At 34.4% G+C, this 17,551-nt stretch overlaps 2 protein-coding genes across 3 annotated transcripts; both read left to right on the forward strand.

The window, feature by feature from the left end:
- The first annotated feature begins 8,756 nt into the window (after window positions 1-8,756).
- Window positions 8,757-11,969, forward strand: LOC139894421 (G-type lectin S-receptor-like serine/threonine-protein kinase LECRK2). The gene has a single exon (XM_071877704.1). It carries the CDS (start codon window positions 9,263-9,265, stop codon window positions 11,645-11,647), a length of 2,385 nt encoding a protein of 794 aa, XP_071733805.1. The 5' UTR covers window positions 8,757-9,262; the 3' UTR covers window positions 11,648-11,969.
- A 514-nt stretch (window positions 11,970-12,483) lies between these two features.
- Window positions 12,484-16,409, forward strand: LOC139894420 (G-type lectin S-receptor-like serine/threonine-protein kinase LECRK4). 2 transcript variants are annotated; one of them, XM_071877703.1, is made up of 3 exons: window positions 12,484-14,733; window positions 15,233-15,589; window positions 16,137-16,409. In XM_071877703.1, coding segments are annotated over exons 1-3 (2,457 nt in total). In that variant the 5' UTR covers window positions 12,484-12,634; the 3' UTR covers window positions 16,138-16,409. The 2 variants fall into 2 exon arrangements, with proteins under 2 accessions (XP_071733804.1, XP_071733803.1); XM_071877702.1 differs by having other exon boundaries at window positions 16,170-16,409.
- Window positions 16,410-17,551: the final 1,142 nt, after the last annotated feature.

A 17,551-nucleotide genomic window follows, 5' to 3' on the forward strand; every position in this document is an offset into this window, starting at 1 on the left:
AATTGGCCGGGCCAATTAGGGAATTACTTGCACAGAGGTATGGTAATTCTACTTTTAATGACTGGGTACGTTTATTCACCATGCGTAGACCTGTATATAAAGTATGGTGTGAAGAATTGTTGTGTAGTATAGAATTAAATGATCGGGTAGCTAGTTTAACCGATCGATCTTTTATTAGATTTTTGTTAGGAGGTTCGATGCGCCACATGTCTTTACTAGACATGGCTCAGGCTTTACGTATATATACGCCTGAGGAGTTAGCATCTGCCGATTGTAGAGGGTTGATACTAAATGGTAGAAAGATAGATGAAAATTTTGATACACACGGTGTATGGAGTCAAATGACAAGCCATCACCGATTCAAAGGGGGAAATTACTCTTATTTGGATATAGATAGAGCTGAATTAAGAGTAATTCATAGGTTTTTAGCTAATTCGATTACACAAAGAGGTAAGAACAAGGAAAAGGTAAATGAACAGGATTTGTTTTACCATATGTGTATTCGAGACCCACAAAGCGCTGTAAGTATACCTTATTGCGTGGGTTATTATTTATCAGCTATGGTTCGGGGGATGAGATCGCATAGCATAATAGGAGGTGGTATTTTTATTACTTTGATTGCTGAATATCTCGGTGTGGATATAAGTCGGGGGGGATTATTAGTCGAAGAACCAGAACCCCGCGATACTATAGGTTTAAATGTATACCATGGTGCGAAAGTTTTGAAGAGGCGAAATAACGCCGCAGTCCAATACCATGATAGACATCCATAGGTTGAGAGAAACCAACAGCAAGGTAATGTAGGAGGGGGAAATGAAATGCCAGAAATGCAAAGGTTTATAGCTTCACAGGAATACGAAAATGCTAGACAGAGAGCATTTGAAGATTGGCAAGTTCATCAAAACCAAATCATAGCTCATTGCCAACATATAGGTAGAAACTATATTCCTACACCAAAACCCATATTCCCTCCCTGGTCTATAGAGATGCAACCACCGTATCCTACGTATAACCCTGCCGAAGCATTCTATAGCACCTATGGTTATGCTTGGAACCCCTATTGGTATCAGTATCATCCCTAGTCTACTTAGTTTTATTTATTTTATAATTTGTAATGTTGATATTTTAATACTTATGTTAATATTGTAATAGTTTTTATAATTTTCTAACTTTTATTCTTAGATTTTAATAATTTTGAATGTGGGGTAATATACCAAACTTCAAAAAAATGTATATATGTTTGCAGTTTATCTTATGTACACAACAGGGTAAAACAACGCATTTTCAAAGACTGGCATTAAGTTCAGCAAAAGCAACTAATTTTGACGACAAGATGCAAAATATATGTGAAATAACAACAAGACGGAATGAACAAATGATGTGCACCATTTATCATTCAGCAAACAAACGCCAATATATTTGGAAACTTTGGTAAAATTTAATCATTTTCACACAAATCACCCTCAATAATTTAAATTGTTACTGATTTCTTGCAAATGAGGGCATTGCAAGATCTTAAGTGTGGGAAGGGGTTAAATTCTTTCGGATTTTAAAATTTTTATCTTAAACACTGGGTTACCATTAAAAATACTAGTAAAGCAGTAGTTGTATTAGAATCTAGTGCTCTCTGATAATAAAGAACAGCCCTAGTCTTATATACTGACTACCCAATTCTAGTAAAATTTTTCAAAATTTTCAATTAAATGAACTCAAAATCATGTTTATACATATTTATGAACGATAAAACTAGGTTTTAACACCGAAATTATTGTAACCTCGGAAAGGACATAAATTGAGAAACAAACCAAAATGTTAAAATTCATTTAAAATGGAATAGAGGACAATAAAAAGGAAAATAAAAGCCAAGTGTGGGAAAATTCTCCAAGTTATTCAAAACATATATCACATATTTTTGTACAAATAACTGAAAATACTTTTGCTTTGAACTAAACTAAAAAGTTTTACCTGATTTACTGTAAGAAAGATGGATCTACATGATGAATCAATTCCATCATTAAAAGGAAGTAAAGTCTTCCGAAAAAGAAACGCGCTTCTTGATTTAGGTCAAGAAGTTGTCGTCCAGACCAGCTGTAGGTTGACGAAAAATCTAGAAAAATCATCACTAAAATCAGCAGGAAATCCACGGACCTCAGCATTAAACAGGGTCGCCAAGTGGTCAGATTTATCCTAACCATGAGAAGGATTTATCTCGTAAAATGGGGGGGGGGGGCACCATGCAAATTAGTTGGATAAGACTAATGAATCAGATCCCCAGAAAGGATAATCTCCTTAAAGATTAAAAATCAGCTTTTAAGCCTGATATTACTCGATCCTTGAGATTGACCTTAAAGATTGAGAATTACAAACTCATAGAATTCGATGATATCTAAACTCGAGCTTGAACGAGAAAATATTTTGATAAAAATTACAAACCGATTTGTTTTCTGAAAACCCTATTTTCAATGCGTTCATTACCATTGAACGTAAAATCCTAGGAATTCACCTGGAATTCATTAGGTCACCTGAACCAAATCGGGTGTCAACCGTAAGAACGGTGGTTGCATAGTGGTCAAAGACAGGACCTTGTGCCAGACCGAAAAATCATAAGGGTGAGCTTTACTATTGCTCCCACCAAGGATAGTAATTGCGTCCGACACGTTATAGACCATAATCAAATGCATGTCATTAGACATTGCCTTAACAGTTGCTTGTTCAACGCTTTCCTTTACAACCGGACGGTAGTTTACCGAAAGGTAATATACGGGACAAGTAAACTGGACGTGTTGCTTTCCAAATACAAGGTTAGCAAGTGGGTGACACAAAACCATAAGTTTTGAGCTAAAATTTTCAAATCTGAAACCCACCAAACCCACAAAAATATTTTGCAAACACCGGTAAAGGGTTATTCCGGAAAACTTATCTAGGGTAAAAACTAGATTTAATTTTCAAAAGATCAAATGTTTTCATAAAGATTCAATTTCCTTAATGGATCTAAATTTTTATAGTCATGTGGGACTGTAAACCATATCGTTACTACCATTGTTTATACCACCGTATAGAAATCACTGATGTACAAAGTGTGAAGAATAAAGAAGTGATTCTAGTATTTCAAGACGATATTGCTTGAGGACAAGCAATGCTCAAGTGTGGGAATATTTTATAATGCTAAAAACGAACATATATTTCATAGCATTATTCCTCAAGAAAGACAAGCTTTTAGTTGCAATTGTTCTATTTACAAGTGATATTCGTTTAAATAATAAAAGGTGAAGACAAAAGATAGATTCGACGAATTGAAGACGCAAACGACCAAAAAGCTCAAAAGTACAAAATACAATCAAAGAGGTTCCAATTATTGATAAGAAACGTCTCGAAATTACAAGAGTACAAGATTCAAAACGCAAAGTACAAGATATTAAATTGTACGCAAGGACGTTCGAAAATCCGGAACCGAGACCAGAGTCAACTCTCAACGCTCGACGCAACGGACTAAAAATTACAAGTCAACTATGCACATAAATATAATATAATATTTAAATAATTCTTATAATTATTTAATATATTATATTTATTTATAAAACCGTCGGTAAACAAAGAGCCAAACTTGTGTGAGCTGTATTTACAAACTCCGCGACTCGCGGAGTTTGAAGGCCAAAAGGGCCGCGAGTCGCGGAGGCCCAAATTCTGAAAGTCCCTATAAAGCCAACCGAATTCTGATCATTTTTCACACTCTTAATCTATCTCTCTTTCAATATATACGTAAATATATATATATAATTTATATTTTAATTTTAATTTTAATTTTAAATCCTAATAATAAGGGTATGTTAGCGAATGTTGTAAGGGTGTAAGTCGAAATTCTGTCCGTGTAACGCTACGCTATTTTTAATCATTGTAAGTTATGTTCAACCTTTTTATATTAATGTCTCTTAGCTAAGTTATTATTATGCTTATTTAATCCAAAGTAATCATGATGTTGGGCTAATTACTAAAATTGGGTAATTGGGCTTTGTACCATAATTGGGGTTTGGATAAAAGAACAACACTTGTGGAAATTAGACTATGGGCTATTAATGGGTTTTATATTAACTAAATAATACCTTGTTAATTTAATATACAAACTTATAATTCGACGTATTTATATATAACCACATACGCTTGACTGGGTACGGTGGGCGGGACATCTATAAATACCAATAATTATTCATTTTACCGGACACGGAACTGGATTAATAGTTAATAGACTTGTTGAAACAGGGGTGAATTACATTCAAGGGTAATTGGTGTAATTGTTAACAAAGTAGTAAAACCTTGGTTTACACGCAGTCGATAACCTGGTGTATTCATTAAACAAAGTATTAAAACCTTGTTACAATTCGAATCCCCAATTAGTTGGAATATTTGACTTCGGGAATAAGAATAATTTGACGAAGGCTTTCGCTCTTTATATTTATGACTGATGGACTATTATGGACAAATCTGTATGGACATATTAAATAATCCAGGACAAAGGACAATTAACCCATGGGCATAAAACTAAAATCAACACGTCAAACATCATGATTACGGAAGTTTAAATAAGCATAATTCTTTTATTTCATATTTAATTTCCTTTATTTTATATTTAATTGCACTTCTAATTATCGCATTTTTTATTGTTATTGTATTTAATTGCACTTTTAATTATCGTACTTTTTAATTATCGCAAGTTTATTTTATCGCACTTTTATTATTCGCAATTTCATTATTGTTATTTACTTTACGCTTTAATTTAAGTCTTGTATTTATATTTATTATTTTACATTTGGTTTTAACTGCGACTAAAGTTTTAAAATCGACAAACCAGTCATTAAACGGTAAAAAAAAACCCCCCTTTATAATAATAATATTACTTATATATATATTTGTATTTTTATAAAATTAAACTAATATAGCGTTAAGCTTTGTTTAAAAAGATTCCCTGTGGAACGAACCGGACTTACTAAAAACTACACTACTGTACGATTAGGTACACTGCCTATAAGTGTTGTAGCAAGGTTTAAGTATATCCATTCTCTAAATGAATAAATATCTTGTGTAAAATTGTATCGTATTTAATAGTATTTCCTGTAAAAATATAAGCTATTTTATATACTACTCTGCTAAAACATCAAGTATTTTAATACACTTAATAATATATTTACTTATCATTTAACATAATTAACCAAGTGTATCAATATCTTAATATGATTCATATGTACCTAGTAAGACGTTGTTATAACGATAATCGTTATATATATCGTTTTCGAGTTTCTTAAATTAATAGTCTCATTTTTATGTATATAACTCATTGTTAAAATACCTAATGAGATACATACTTATAATAAAATCATGTTAACTATATATATATATAACCATATATATGTCATCGTATAGTTTTTACAAGTTTTAATGTTCGTGAATCACCGGTCAACTTGGGTGGTCAATTGTCTATATGAAACCTATTTCAATTAATCAAGTCTTAACAAGTTTGATTGCTTAACATGTTGGAAACACTTAATCATGTAAATATCAATCTCAATTAATATATATAAACATGGAAAAGTTCGGGTCACTACACACAACTGCCAAATAATGCCACCTTCTGCAAAAACTGTTTAAAGATCCATGAACGTAAGTTTATCGGAGTCTAGATGTTATGCTTAAATGTCAAAATTCTATTCTATTTACATTTGAAATGCAGAATTTCGGACCATCAAATGCTGTCAAAAAATGGTATTCCCATCGTTTTTTGCTGAAGTATCAACCCTTCTGTATGAGTACCTGACAACGTTTACATGAATAATTTACAAAATACCTGCTATTTCTTTTAACGTTTAATTGTCAATGTACCTTTAATTGTCCATAGGAAAGCGTTTACATGAATAACATTGGTATTTTTTTTTATCACTAACGATGTTTATGAAACATGCGTTACTAAATATATTGTAAGTCGTTGATAACAAATTTAAATCAACTGTTAAATCTAGTGTATATATATATATATATATATATATATATATATATATATATATATATATGATAATAAATCCTGTAATATATTAAATTTAATATATAAATATTAATTAATAATTAGATACAAATAACCTAATTAGGACATTAGAGGAATCAACGATCAATGAGATATGTTCATCTAAAAGTAGGGGTGGTCAGTATTTGGTTTGAAACCGTGGAACCCGAAAATCAAACCGAAACTAAACCGAAAAAATCAAACCGAATTAAAAAAACGGTTTTCGGATCGAGTCAAACCGAAACCGAATTTGAATTCGGTTTTCGGTTTTGAAAATTCTGAATTCGGTTTAACCGAAAACCGAATTCAAAATTTTTATATATTTAATTTGTATATATATGTTTTAATGTTACTATAATTTAGGATCCAATCAATAAAATATATTCTCACTCATATGACGATTTGGTAGCTCATATTATAATTATGTTACTCAAATTAATATGTTATTCTTCTTAATAACAGAAGCAGTAAACGTCATAATTAAGCTGTAAATATTAATAAATCATCGAATTGTTGATAATTTAATAGTACATCATTGTTTTAGGATATAAATAAATAAGACATCAGTAACGCCACAATTAAACTACCATCGTTCTCAATTTTTTCATAATATTCGGTTTTAACCGAAAACCAAACCGAATCCGAATTCGAATTCAGTTTTCGGTTCGGTTCGGTTTTAACTTTGAATTCGGTTTTCGGTTTTGTCCAAAAAATTTCAAAACCGAATACACCGAACCGAATAAACCGAACAAACCGAAAACTGAACCGATGAACACCATATCTAAAGTGTAACTAAAGAGGATCATTAATAAAATAAATTAAAATAATAAGTTTACATTTTGTACCCCTGATTTGGAGACTAAACTTGGAAGTTGTTTAAAGTTTGGGGGGAATTTTTTTCTATTTTTTTTTTTTTTTTTTTTTTTTTTTGCAATGTCGTTTGCCAAACATGGGGAGGTCAAAACGACCAAAATCCCCATGCATTTTAGTATGTAGAGTAATAATAATAATAATAATACCTGTATTTTTTCAGATTACTAGATTAGATATCTAACATTCAATATCTTTTTAGAAACTAACATTTTTTAAGCAATAAACACTATTTAGCATATTTTTATAAAACTAGTGATATTTTTATTACTAATTATCTAACTTTGAGACAATTATTTATCAGTATCTAGTTTTTAAAATTAATGATCACTTTTTGGTCACTATTTGTATATTTCAGTGACAACTAATTTTTTAAGTCACTAATATCGTATAGTGACTACTTTTTAAAATGGTTATTAAATAACATTATTTTGTGATCAAATAAGTAGCCACTAAAAATGGTCTCTAATAAGCATTTTCGCCTGCAATGACTCCGGGCTGCTCGCGCAGCGAGTAGTCGCCCTGGGATTAGTCAAGTTGACCGTTTGAATACCCAGGTTAAAAAAAAAAATAAGCATTTTTCTTATAGTGTAAGCCACCTCACGGTAATCAGACCGTTATCTGGGTCTGCAGAGATATTTGTCTCGATGTTAAACGTCAATTAACAACCTACCTCATTTTCATTTAGTTCTAGAATCTGTACTAATACTTGTGCTAGCTGTTATACTCTAGTAACATTGCGGAAATAATAGACTTGAGCCTAATTCAACCCCAAAAATTAACTCAAGGGAATGAGAAACCCAAACTATTATAAGCACTACAATATTTTTACCCAAGGCCGATGTGGGATGATTTACTCAACACGCCCCCCTCACACGAGGCGCGGATTACTGCAGGCGCGGTTCCAACATCAATGACCGGGTGTGGTCCCAACATCAACAACCGTTAGCTTAGATACCATACGGAAATAATAGAGTTGAGCCCAATTCAACCCCAAAAGTTAATTCAACCTCAAAAGTTTAATTTTGGGGTTGAATTGGGCTCAAAGTCTATTATTTCCGCAAACATAGATATTTGGCTTTACGTAAACTAACTTGATCTCGAGCTATTAAGAATTATGCAACTGGTAGTGAACTCTATTTCAAGATCTTCAGTGCTGCAGATTAATTATTTGATCACATCTTCTCTCGATTATTTGGAACCCTAAAAAAACTACCGTATGATAAATGATTCTTCTGGTAACCTATCATAGTTTTAATATTATTAATCTATTCTCCGTTGATTTTGAGTTTATTTTTGAAGGTTAGGAGTTTCATGAGTTTGACTTTGAAAGTCAATTAGGTTATTCCAAGTTTGATTATGTAAATAACCACATTACTTAATAATTGGCCAATAGTTTTATACATAATCTGAAGGTTATCAATCTAGACTAAAAAAACTAGTGATTTAACACTTCAATAGTACTACACTATAGTACTTTTCAGATATACGGAGTACTTAATTAGCCACTAGTTACACTAGGGTTTTTTTTTTTTTTTTTTTTGATGTCTGGCACAGTTGACCTCATATGGAGGGAAATGAAAACGAATTAAACTACTGAATTCAGGTATGTTATTATTTTGCATAGATGTATATAGATGTTGTAAATATGAAGCTTACTATTGTAGTCAGATTGGTCCGATCATGTTTCAAGTTTATGTTACATTGTTTTTTTTTTGGACAACAGTTAGTAGTTTGGGATCGCCCACCCAGAGGGATTTAACTATCCACGTGATTATCTCCCGCAGTTGCATGCATGTAGTGCTAGACATATGATTGAAAAATAGACTAGTGTAACACTTTATGCCTGAATTAAGTAAATTTTCCTTGCAATTTACTAGTCTTTATGGTCAGCTGCGCGCATTGAATATAACGTTGGTTGGTGCCCGGAAGTAGCACAACTTGGTTTTAGTAAGACAAAAGGCTTTTTGTTATTTAGGGACCACTATCTTGACCATGAGTGTTTTTAAGAAAGTTAAGAGTTTTTTCCACACGCTTTGAGATTAGATTTCATGGTGGTGGTCGTAGGACTTGGGTGGAGGAGGGCCAAAGAAGCTGAACAATGGGGTCAACAAGTCAATGTACCAAAAACTGTCATTTTTTTTTTATTGGACATTGAATTGAAATTTTGCACTGTGGTCCTTGCAATCTATGTTATGGAATATGTGGATGAAATTAGGATGCTTGTTTTACCTGAACTGCTATTTATATCATTATCGGGTCGATTTAACCATTACGAAGTTCAAGACTGTCACCCTACTCACTCCTGCACAAACAACATCTCAATCTAACCTCGATCTCTAAATGGCCTTGGTGTTACTTATCTTCTTAAGGCTATTCTTCCTTTTAGTTTCCAGAGGATCTCTGGTTAGCGAGTCCGTTTTTTCTAATATCAGCTTAAATTCTTCATTGAACCCGCACACAAACCCTTCATGGCTCTCACCTTTAGGACTTTTTGCATTTGGTTTCTACCAGCAAGATGATGGTTTTGCAGTTGGGATATGGCTGACAACCAAACCGAATATCACAGTTGTTTGGACCGCAAATCGTGATGACCCGCCTCTATCCTCAAACACTAGTATCAAACTCGACGGAGATGGTCTGTTGCTTCACTACGCTAATGGTGAGGCAATATATGTCATAGAACCCTATTATTATTATCTGGTAACCTCAGCTTCTATGTTAGATTCTGGTAATTTTGTACTATATAATCACTCTGGTGTTGTTTGGGAAAGCTTTGATTACCCATGTGATACGATATTAGGAGGGCAAAAACTTGATTCAGGTAATTGGTTGGTCTCTAGTGTATCGGCTTCAAATCACTCGAGCGGACGTTTTATACTGTCCATGCAGGATGATGGAAACCTTGTGGCTTACCCTGAAAACAGTTCCAGGTCGAGTGATGACTCATACTGGTCAACTGGAACGTATTCAACCAATTATCGGTCATTGTATCTTAACCGTAGTGGCTCTCTTTACTTGTCTGGGTTTGATGAGACTCGAAAGGTATTAAACCCACCATCAACCTCACAATTGAGAAACAACGAAACGGTAGTCTACCGTGCCACTCTTAATGAATACGGTAACTTTGAATTGTATTCCCACATTTTCACAACTCCCGACATCAAATCAACTGAAATGAGAACTGAATGGGCAGCATTAAAGGACGAATGTAAGGCCAAAGGCTTTTGTGGGGCTAACAGCTACTGTTCTACAACTTCTAACAATACCGAGTGTCATTGCTTTCCTGGTTTTATATTTTACAACAATACGGGATATGGGAAGTTCTTTGGTTGTTACAAGAATTTCACCGATGAAGAAGCCTGCAGTCGAACAGGACTAAATTATTATTATTTTAATATTACTGCAGTAGAGAATATAAAGCTTCAAGCATTATATCCTTACTCTGTGATGAATCTTAGCAAGACTGGTTGTAGTCAATCTTGCATGGATGATTGTCACTGCTGGGCAAGTCTCTATGTGGATAATAGCTGCAAAAAGCTTAAGGATTCAATCAATTATGCGTATTTTGATGAAACCGTCTTATCAACAGTGTTCATTAAAATCAAAGTTGAGCTAACAACATCAACGAACAAAACATTAAATGAAGTTCGTGACAGGAAAAAACTCGTCTCTATTCTAGCCATAGCATTTGGTTTCCTTGCTTTTATGTGCACTGTGATTGCGTTCTCTAGTTTCTTCTACTACAAAGCGAATGCTGGTAGGTACCAAAGTTTATCAGAAAATGTTGATTTTGGGTTTATTAGTGATCATTTTACCCTGCGTTCGTTCTCGTTCGACGAGCTTCAGAAAGCGACCGATGGTTTTAAGGAACTGATAGGAAGAAACTCGATGGGGGAAGTCTACAAAGGGTTTATTTCTGAGGGAAAAAAGGCTGTTGCTGTCAAGAGACTGGAAAGGGTGTTCGAAGGAGGAGCGTTTCAATCAGAAATCACTGCTATCGCACAAACTCATCACCGAAACTTAGTGCGATTACTTGGTTTCTGTATACATGGAGCTACAAAGCTACTTGTTTACGAGTTTATGAGCAACGGTTCACTTGCGGATCTATTCAACTTTGAAACAGAAATTCAAATTGGGTGGAACGATCGTGCCAGAGTGGCGCTGGATGTGGCGAGAGGAATATTGTATCTTCAAGAAGAGTGTGAGGTTCGTATAATCCACTGCAATATAAAGCCACATAATATACTTTTTGACGAGTCTTGGACCGCTAAGATTTCTGATTTTGGTCTATCAAAGCTGTTGAGGCAAAATCAGAGTGGGACCCTAACTAGTGTTAGGGGAACAAGAGGGTACCTGGCACCTGAGTGGTTTAAAAATACCTTAATAACTACAAAGGTGGATATTTACAGCTTTGGGGTTGTACTGTTGGAGATTATATGTTTCACAAGTGAAAGTGATATGGCAATAGATATTTGGTCTGACGAAAAGAAACCGCTTTTTACGTGGGTTTACAATTGTCTTGTAGACAACGAGTTACATAGGCTGATTGGAGATGAAGAAGTTGATATCCACATGATGGAAAAAATGGTGAAAGTTGGTCTTCTTTGCGTTCAAGACGATCCTAATGCAAGACCTGCAATCAAAGATGTTATCCTGATGTTAGAAGGAACATTTGGTATACCAATACCCCCCTCACCAACTCCTCTTGTGGTTCTTCAATTATAAATTGGGTTAAAGCTACTACAAATAGGCCATATACTTTTTTATCCCATTGTAGGCTATATACCCCAAATACTCTCACTACTTTTATAAAGTGTACTCATGTCAACAAAACGTTAGCTGCTAACAGTTGTACCTTACATGGCATTTTTTGTTTTCTTTTAAAGATGACATGGAATGAATATAATTAAGGGTGAAAGCTATAAATGTGTTATATACTTTCTCTTTTGTTCTAATGTAGGCTTTATAGTTTCTCTTTTCTTCCAATGTAAGTTATATAGTTTCTCTTTTATTCCTACGTGGAATGACAACTCTACGCCAAGTAGGATGACACGTCATCATATGTTTTTGTTCCTATTTGTGTTTACTTAAGCCATGTTATGATTAGTATTCTACGTTTACATTACAGAAAATTATCAAGTCCTTTAAATACAACATTCATATCTTAAATACACTTTCTAGATTAATCTTTTAAGTTTATCATTTCGATTCAGTGGATGTTAATTTGGTATGTGTCAATGATCTGTATGGGACTAGTTGGAGAAGATCTGAAACTACCCCTAGGACGTATCGGAGGATAGCCTGAACTAGCCATAAGCGTAGAACTCAACCTGGCTAATAAACCACCAACCACATGTTTACATCGTTGATGTGGGATTTATTATAATACCCCTCCTTTAAAGGGCCAACGTATCCTCATTGGTGTCTGGGGTCACGGTTGACACCCTTTGTTCGGGTCTACACCCCTGCCAAAAGTCTTGTATTTATATTTATAATTTTGTCTATTTATGGAAAAGAATTATGTGGCCAATACAGACTCAGATAATGGTGTTAGTTGACAGTACTGCTGTTCATTATTAATCTTTGGTTTTTATTCCATGAAGTGACAGTCAATGCACAAAAGTCTTTGCTTTAGTATCTCATCTTCATAGGCATCTTTAGCCTTTCAACGAAAAACAATCACCAATAATATCTTTATTTTTCCATATCTAAATGATGGTGAACTCGATACTGTTTGTGTTCGTATTTCTCCTGTGTGTCCCGACTATGGTTGTGGGGGGACCGGATCAGTTGATTAGACCCGGGTCTTCACTTGTTGCTGGTGCACAACCTCCAAGTGCATGGTCCTCCGAGTCTAATCTATATTCGTTTGGGTTTTACCCACACGGTGATGGCTATGTGGTTGCAATCTGGTTAGCTAGTTTTACAGAGGACCAACAAAATGAGAACAACAACAACAACATTATTGTTGTTTGGACTTTGGATCGTGATTCTTCCCCCTTGTCTCCAAATACCAGGTTGGAACTTACTCATAAAGGGGAATTGGTTGTATTATCTGAGAAGAGCGACGTTGACAAGTCAATAACCATTGCACAAAATATTTCTTATGGCGTAATGAATAACAGTGGAAATTTTGTACTGTACAGCAGCAGTAAAGATGTGCATGTAGTGTGGCAGAGTTTTGACTCTCCTACAGATACCATGTTACAAGGGCAGCGCCTATTTGGTGGTAGTGAACTGGTTTCTAGTGTCTCTAAAACCAATTACTCTACTGGACGTTTTCATATTAAGATGCAGACAGATGGTAATCTTGTAATGTATCCAATGAACACATCAGATAGCCCCGTAGATGCTTACTGGAATACCGCTACATATGTTAGTGGGGTGGGAATAGTATCAGAGTACTACCTGTACCTAAATGATGCCGGTTTGTATCTTATCGATGGAAGTAACTCAAGAATTATCATGCCTCTATATACTTATGATGGTGATGATGATTCCACTTTTCCTGTTGTATATCGTGCCACACTTGATGCTGATGGAATCTTTCGGCTATACAAGCATGTAAACTCCTCTTCCCCTGCTTCCGTGGTATATGAAAGGCCAGAAGCTCCTTGTGATGTGAAGAATTATTGTGGAAATAGTAGATATTGCAGAATGAATAATAGTAGTAGTAGTAGTACGCAGCAGCCTGATTGTGTTTGCTTACCCGGTTTGGATTTTGTAGATCTTAATTTAGGATGTCAGAGGAATTTCACGTATACGTGTTTAAGCGGGATGGATTATATGAAATACTACAACATTGTTACCATTGAGAATTTATCTTGGGTAGACGATAATTATTATATTAAGTTCATCTCTAACAACATAGACGAATGCAGCAATTCGTGTTTGGAGGATTGCACTTGTGATGCAGCTCTTCTTAAGGGCGGTTACTGTTCAAAATACAGTTACCCACTGCGCTATGTAAAAACATTAGCTGATAATGATGATGTAAATGCGAGTTTCTTTAAGACGGGGACTGTAACCTTTTTTGGTCAAGTCAACGAAACTATTAATAATGCTAGTCTGTCAGAGGTGCCACAGTTGGTTATCAAGGTGGTGACGACAAGTAAAAAGACGTGGGTTCTGATTATTGTTATATCCGTTGGGTTTACAATCTATTCATGCATCTCTTTAAGTGTTTCGGGTTTTTTCATAATCAAATTTCGTCTTCTCAAATACAAGAGGTTGTTGGAAAGTAGATCGTTGGGATTAGCCGAGGACCTCATCTTAAGGTCATATACTTATAACGAGTTAAAAAGGGCAACTAACGGGTTCAAACAAGAGTTAGGAAGAGGCTCATTCGGGACGGTCTATAAAGGGTATATTTACAAGGGGAAGAAGACAATAGCAGTGAAGAGACTCGAGAAGGTGGTGGATGAAGGTGAGCGAGAATTTCGAGCTGAAATGCAAGTAATTGGGAAAACACATCATAAAAGTCTAGTCAGACTGCTCGGTTATTGTGCAGAAGGTAAAACTGAGAGACTACTCGTTTACGAATACATGAGCAATGGGACCCTCGCTGAACGCCTGTTTAAATCAGAAAGGCTTCCAGAGTGGTGTGAGAGAGTGCAAATCGCATTAGATGTTGCAAGAGGAATTCTTTACCTGCATGAAGAGTGTGAAACGCCCATCATTCATTGCGACATAAAGCCTCATAATATTCTAATGGATGATTTTTGGACTGCTAAAATCTCCGATTTTGGATTGGCCAAACTACTAATGCCAGATCAAACCAAGACATTCACAATGGTTCGAGGTACTCGAGGGTACGTGTACACTTAATTTAAATTGTTAACTTCTTGAAAATGTCTTATTGTATGTGGTTAATTTTAAGTTTCTATTCTGTGTGTTAAACTTTCAATTATCGCTAATGTATGTTTCTGACTTCTTATCGCTTGACGTGGTAATTACATTGAGAATTGGCCAATTATTGGGTTCAAACATCATCATAGTAACCGTTAGCAAACATTAGAAGTTTGATACATACAATAGAAATTATTAAAGTTTGATACATAAATTAGACCTTCACGTAAAGTTAGATACATTTTTAGATACTTAATTAGCCCTAATTGAAGTATTATGTGTAGGATCGCTCAGGCCCAACAACATGTCCTACATATAAGCCCATGAGTTTCATAGAACTCTTAAACCAATTGGTGACAGAGAGAGGTTATAGGACTATGGTTTGCATCTTTTCTTAACTGCTTATCTCCAACATTATCTATTGGTTTCATAACATGGATACATCATATGTTGGTGTTACAGGTACTTGGCACCCGAGTGGCAGAAAAACACCCCGATATCATTAAAGGTTGATATTTTCAGCTATGGGATCGTGTTGCTTGAAATAATATGTTGCAGAAAGAATTTGGAAGTACAAGTTGCGAATACAGAAGAGATTGTTCTTTCAAGTTGGGTTTACAAGTGCTATGAAAGAGGGCAATTGGATCTGCTTCTTGTTAATAATGAACAAGTGGAGAAACAGGCATTGGAGAGGTTTGTTAAAGTCGGACTTTGGTGCATTCAAGATGAACCTGCTCATCGTCCTTCTATCAAGTCTGTGTTGCTCATGTTAGAAGGGATCACAGATATTGCTGCTCCTCCTTGTCCGTTGTCTACTTGGTAATTAGCTTTTCACCCATGATGATTTTATTTGGTTCTGGTAAAAATTTATCAAGTACACTGTGTTATCTTTGCTAGATTCTTAAAAAGGTTTAATAACTAAAGTTAAAGGACAGGTCTGGTGGGTTGGGTAATGGGTCAAAACTAGTATTTTTCAGGTATGTTAAAATATGGCGCGATAAGTTTGGATGACTTACAACTCTTCATTTCCTTCTTTTATCTAGGCTAATGTGCTCGATATGATTTCAAAAAACATATTGTTACCATACTAACCAACTTGTTAAATATTAAGAAAATATGAGACTGATGTTATGCGCATGATTTTTTTTTTTACCAGTTTGAACTAGTTGACCCACTCCTTTTTAAGGTAATCTTGCAGCTGAACCCGTTAGAAATAGAACAGAATTCGAAATAAACCATTTATAGATAAATGACTTGAAAATTGCCATCCCTTAAATATATTAGTTTGAAATTTCGCTTGCAAAAGTAGCATTCTGTTGTTGTTAAATGATTAAAGCACGAATCCTGTGTTTGTTGATGGCTGAAGAAGGCTTAATTGTCCAAGTTGACTGTATTTTAGATGTTGGAATTACATGAAGGCTGAAGACAACCTTTGTTGGTTAATGTTGAGGTATTGATCACTTATGCTGAAGCAGTATATTGTTTTATTGATGATAAATCGTGTAACTAGTTGCCTAATTAGCTATTGGGGAACATCCCTGATTAAATACATGTATTGTGTTTGTAAAATTGGGTTCTGTAACCTATATTATGTATCTAGAACTTGTTTGGTTAATTGATTTTCGGTAAAGTTTGTTTTAATTAATATTTTATGGTTAATTAGTATTTTGTAATATGATAGTTTTATGTCTTAGTACTTAGTATTAACTTACTTTAAAAACACACGATTTGTGGCGAGACAATACGTGTTTTTCTTCATTTTTCAAATTAATTGTTGTGAATTAAATTCATATTAATTTTCAATTAATAATACATAGTGAAAGTACAACATAAGCTAAAAATGATGGTTAAAAAACATTTTATAATCGTATGGTCTAAAAATGATCTCACGTAGACGTTAAATTTTTTATTAAATAAATTATGAAATGAACAACGAAAATGTAAACTAATATTATTTTTTTTTTTTTTTTTTTAAAAAGCAAAATATATGTAACAAATAATAACATAATATTAAGATAAAATTACGTGAGGGTCCCTGTGGTGTACTCTAAAAAACATGTGGAGTCCCCAACTTTAAATTCGACGTGAGGAGTCCCTGTGGTATCCAAATTCAAACGTGTGGAGTCCTAACGGTCATATGGCTATGCACATGCCATACATGTGTGAAATGTCCCGTTCATATTGATTATAAACGTTCCATATTAATTGATTTCGTCGCGGGGTTTTGACCTCTATATGAGACGTTTTTCAAAGACTGCATTTATTTTTAAAACAACCATAACCTTTATTTTATCGATAAAGGTTTAAAAAGCATTACGTAGATTATCAAATAATGATAATCTAAAATATATCGTTTACACACGACCATTATATAATGGTTTACAATAAGAATATATTACATCAAAAATAAGTTTCTTGAATGCAGTTTTTACATAATATCATACAAGCATGAACTCCAAATCTTGTCCTTATTTTAGTATGCAACAGCGGAAGCTCTTTGTAACATCCCGCCTTTTTCCGTTTACTTTTTCGTTTAACTATTTAAATCCCGTTATATGTTTATAACATCTCCGGTTAATACGTGTTTTAAAAATATCTCGTCTAGGTATTTCACGCACCCGCAAACGAACTTGAGGGACTAGTTTCGCCAAAATGCCAAAGAGGTGACTAGCCTTTGACTAGTCAACCCCCACCCCCCCCCCCCCCATCTTTTCTTTTTCATTTCCCTTTTCTTCTTCTACTTCCATATTTTCTCTAAATTCTCCAATTTCAAGAATCATC

This window comes from Rutidosis leptorrhynchoides, chromosome 2 (genome assembly GCF_046630445.1).
Source record: "Rutidosis leptorrhynchoides isolate AG116_Rl617_1_P2 chromosome 2, CSIRO_AGI_Rlap_v1, whole genome shotgun sequence".
NCBI classification, from domain to species: Eukaryota; Viridiplantae; Streptophyta; class Magnoliopsida; order Asterales; family Asteraceae; genus Rutidosis; species Rutidosis leptorrhynchoides.

Bases quoted from the DNA above. Each gene is read 5' to 3' on its own strand.
- LOC139894421 (XM_071877704.1), top strand. From the start codon at position 9,263: ATGGCCTTGGTGTTACTTATCTTCTTAAGGCTATTCTTCCTTTTAGTT.
- LOC139894420 (XM_071877703.1), top strand. From the start codon at position 12,635: ATGATGGTGAACTCGATACTGTTTGTGTTCGTATTTCTCCTGTGTGTC. The intron at 14,734-15,232 runs GTACGTGTACAC...TTGGTGTTACAG, and splicing joins ATGGTTCGAGGTACTCGAGG to GTACTTGGCACCCGAGTGGC.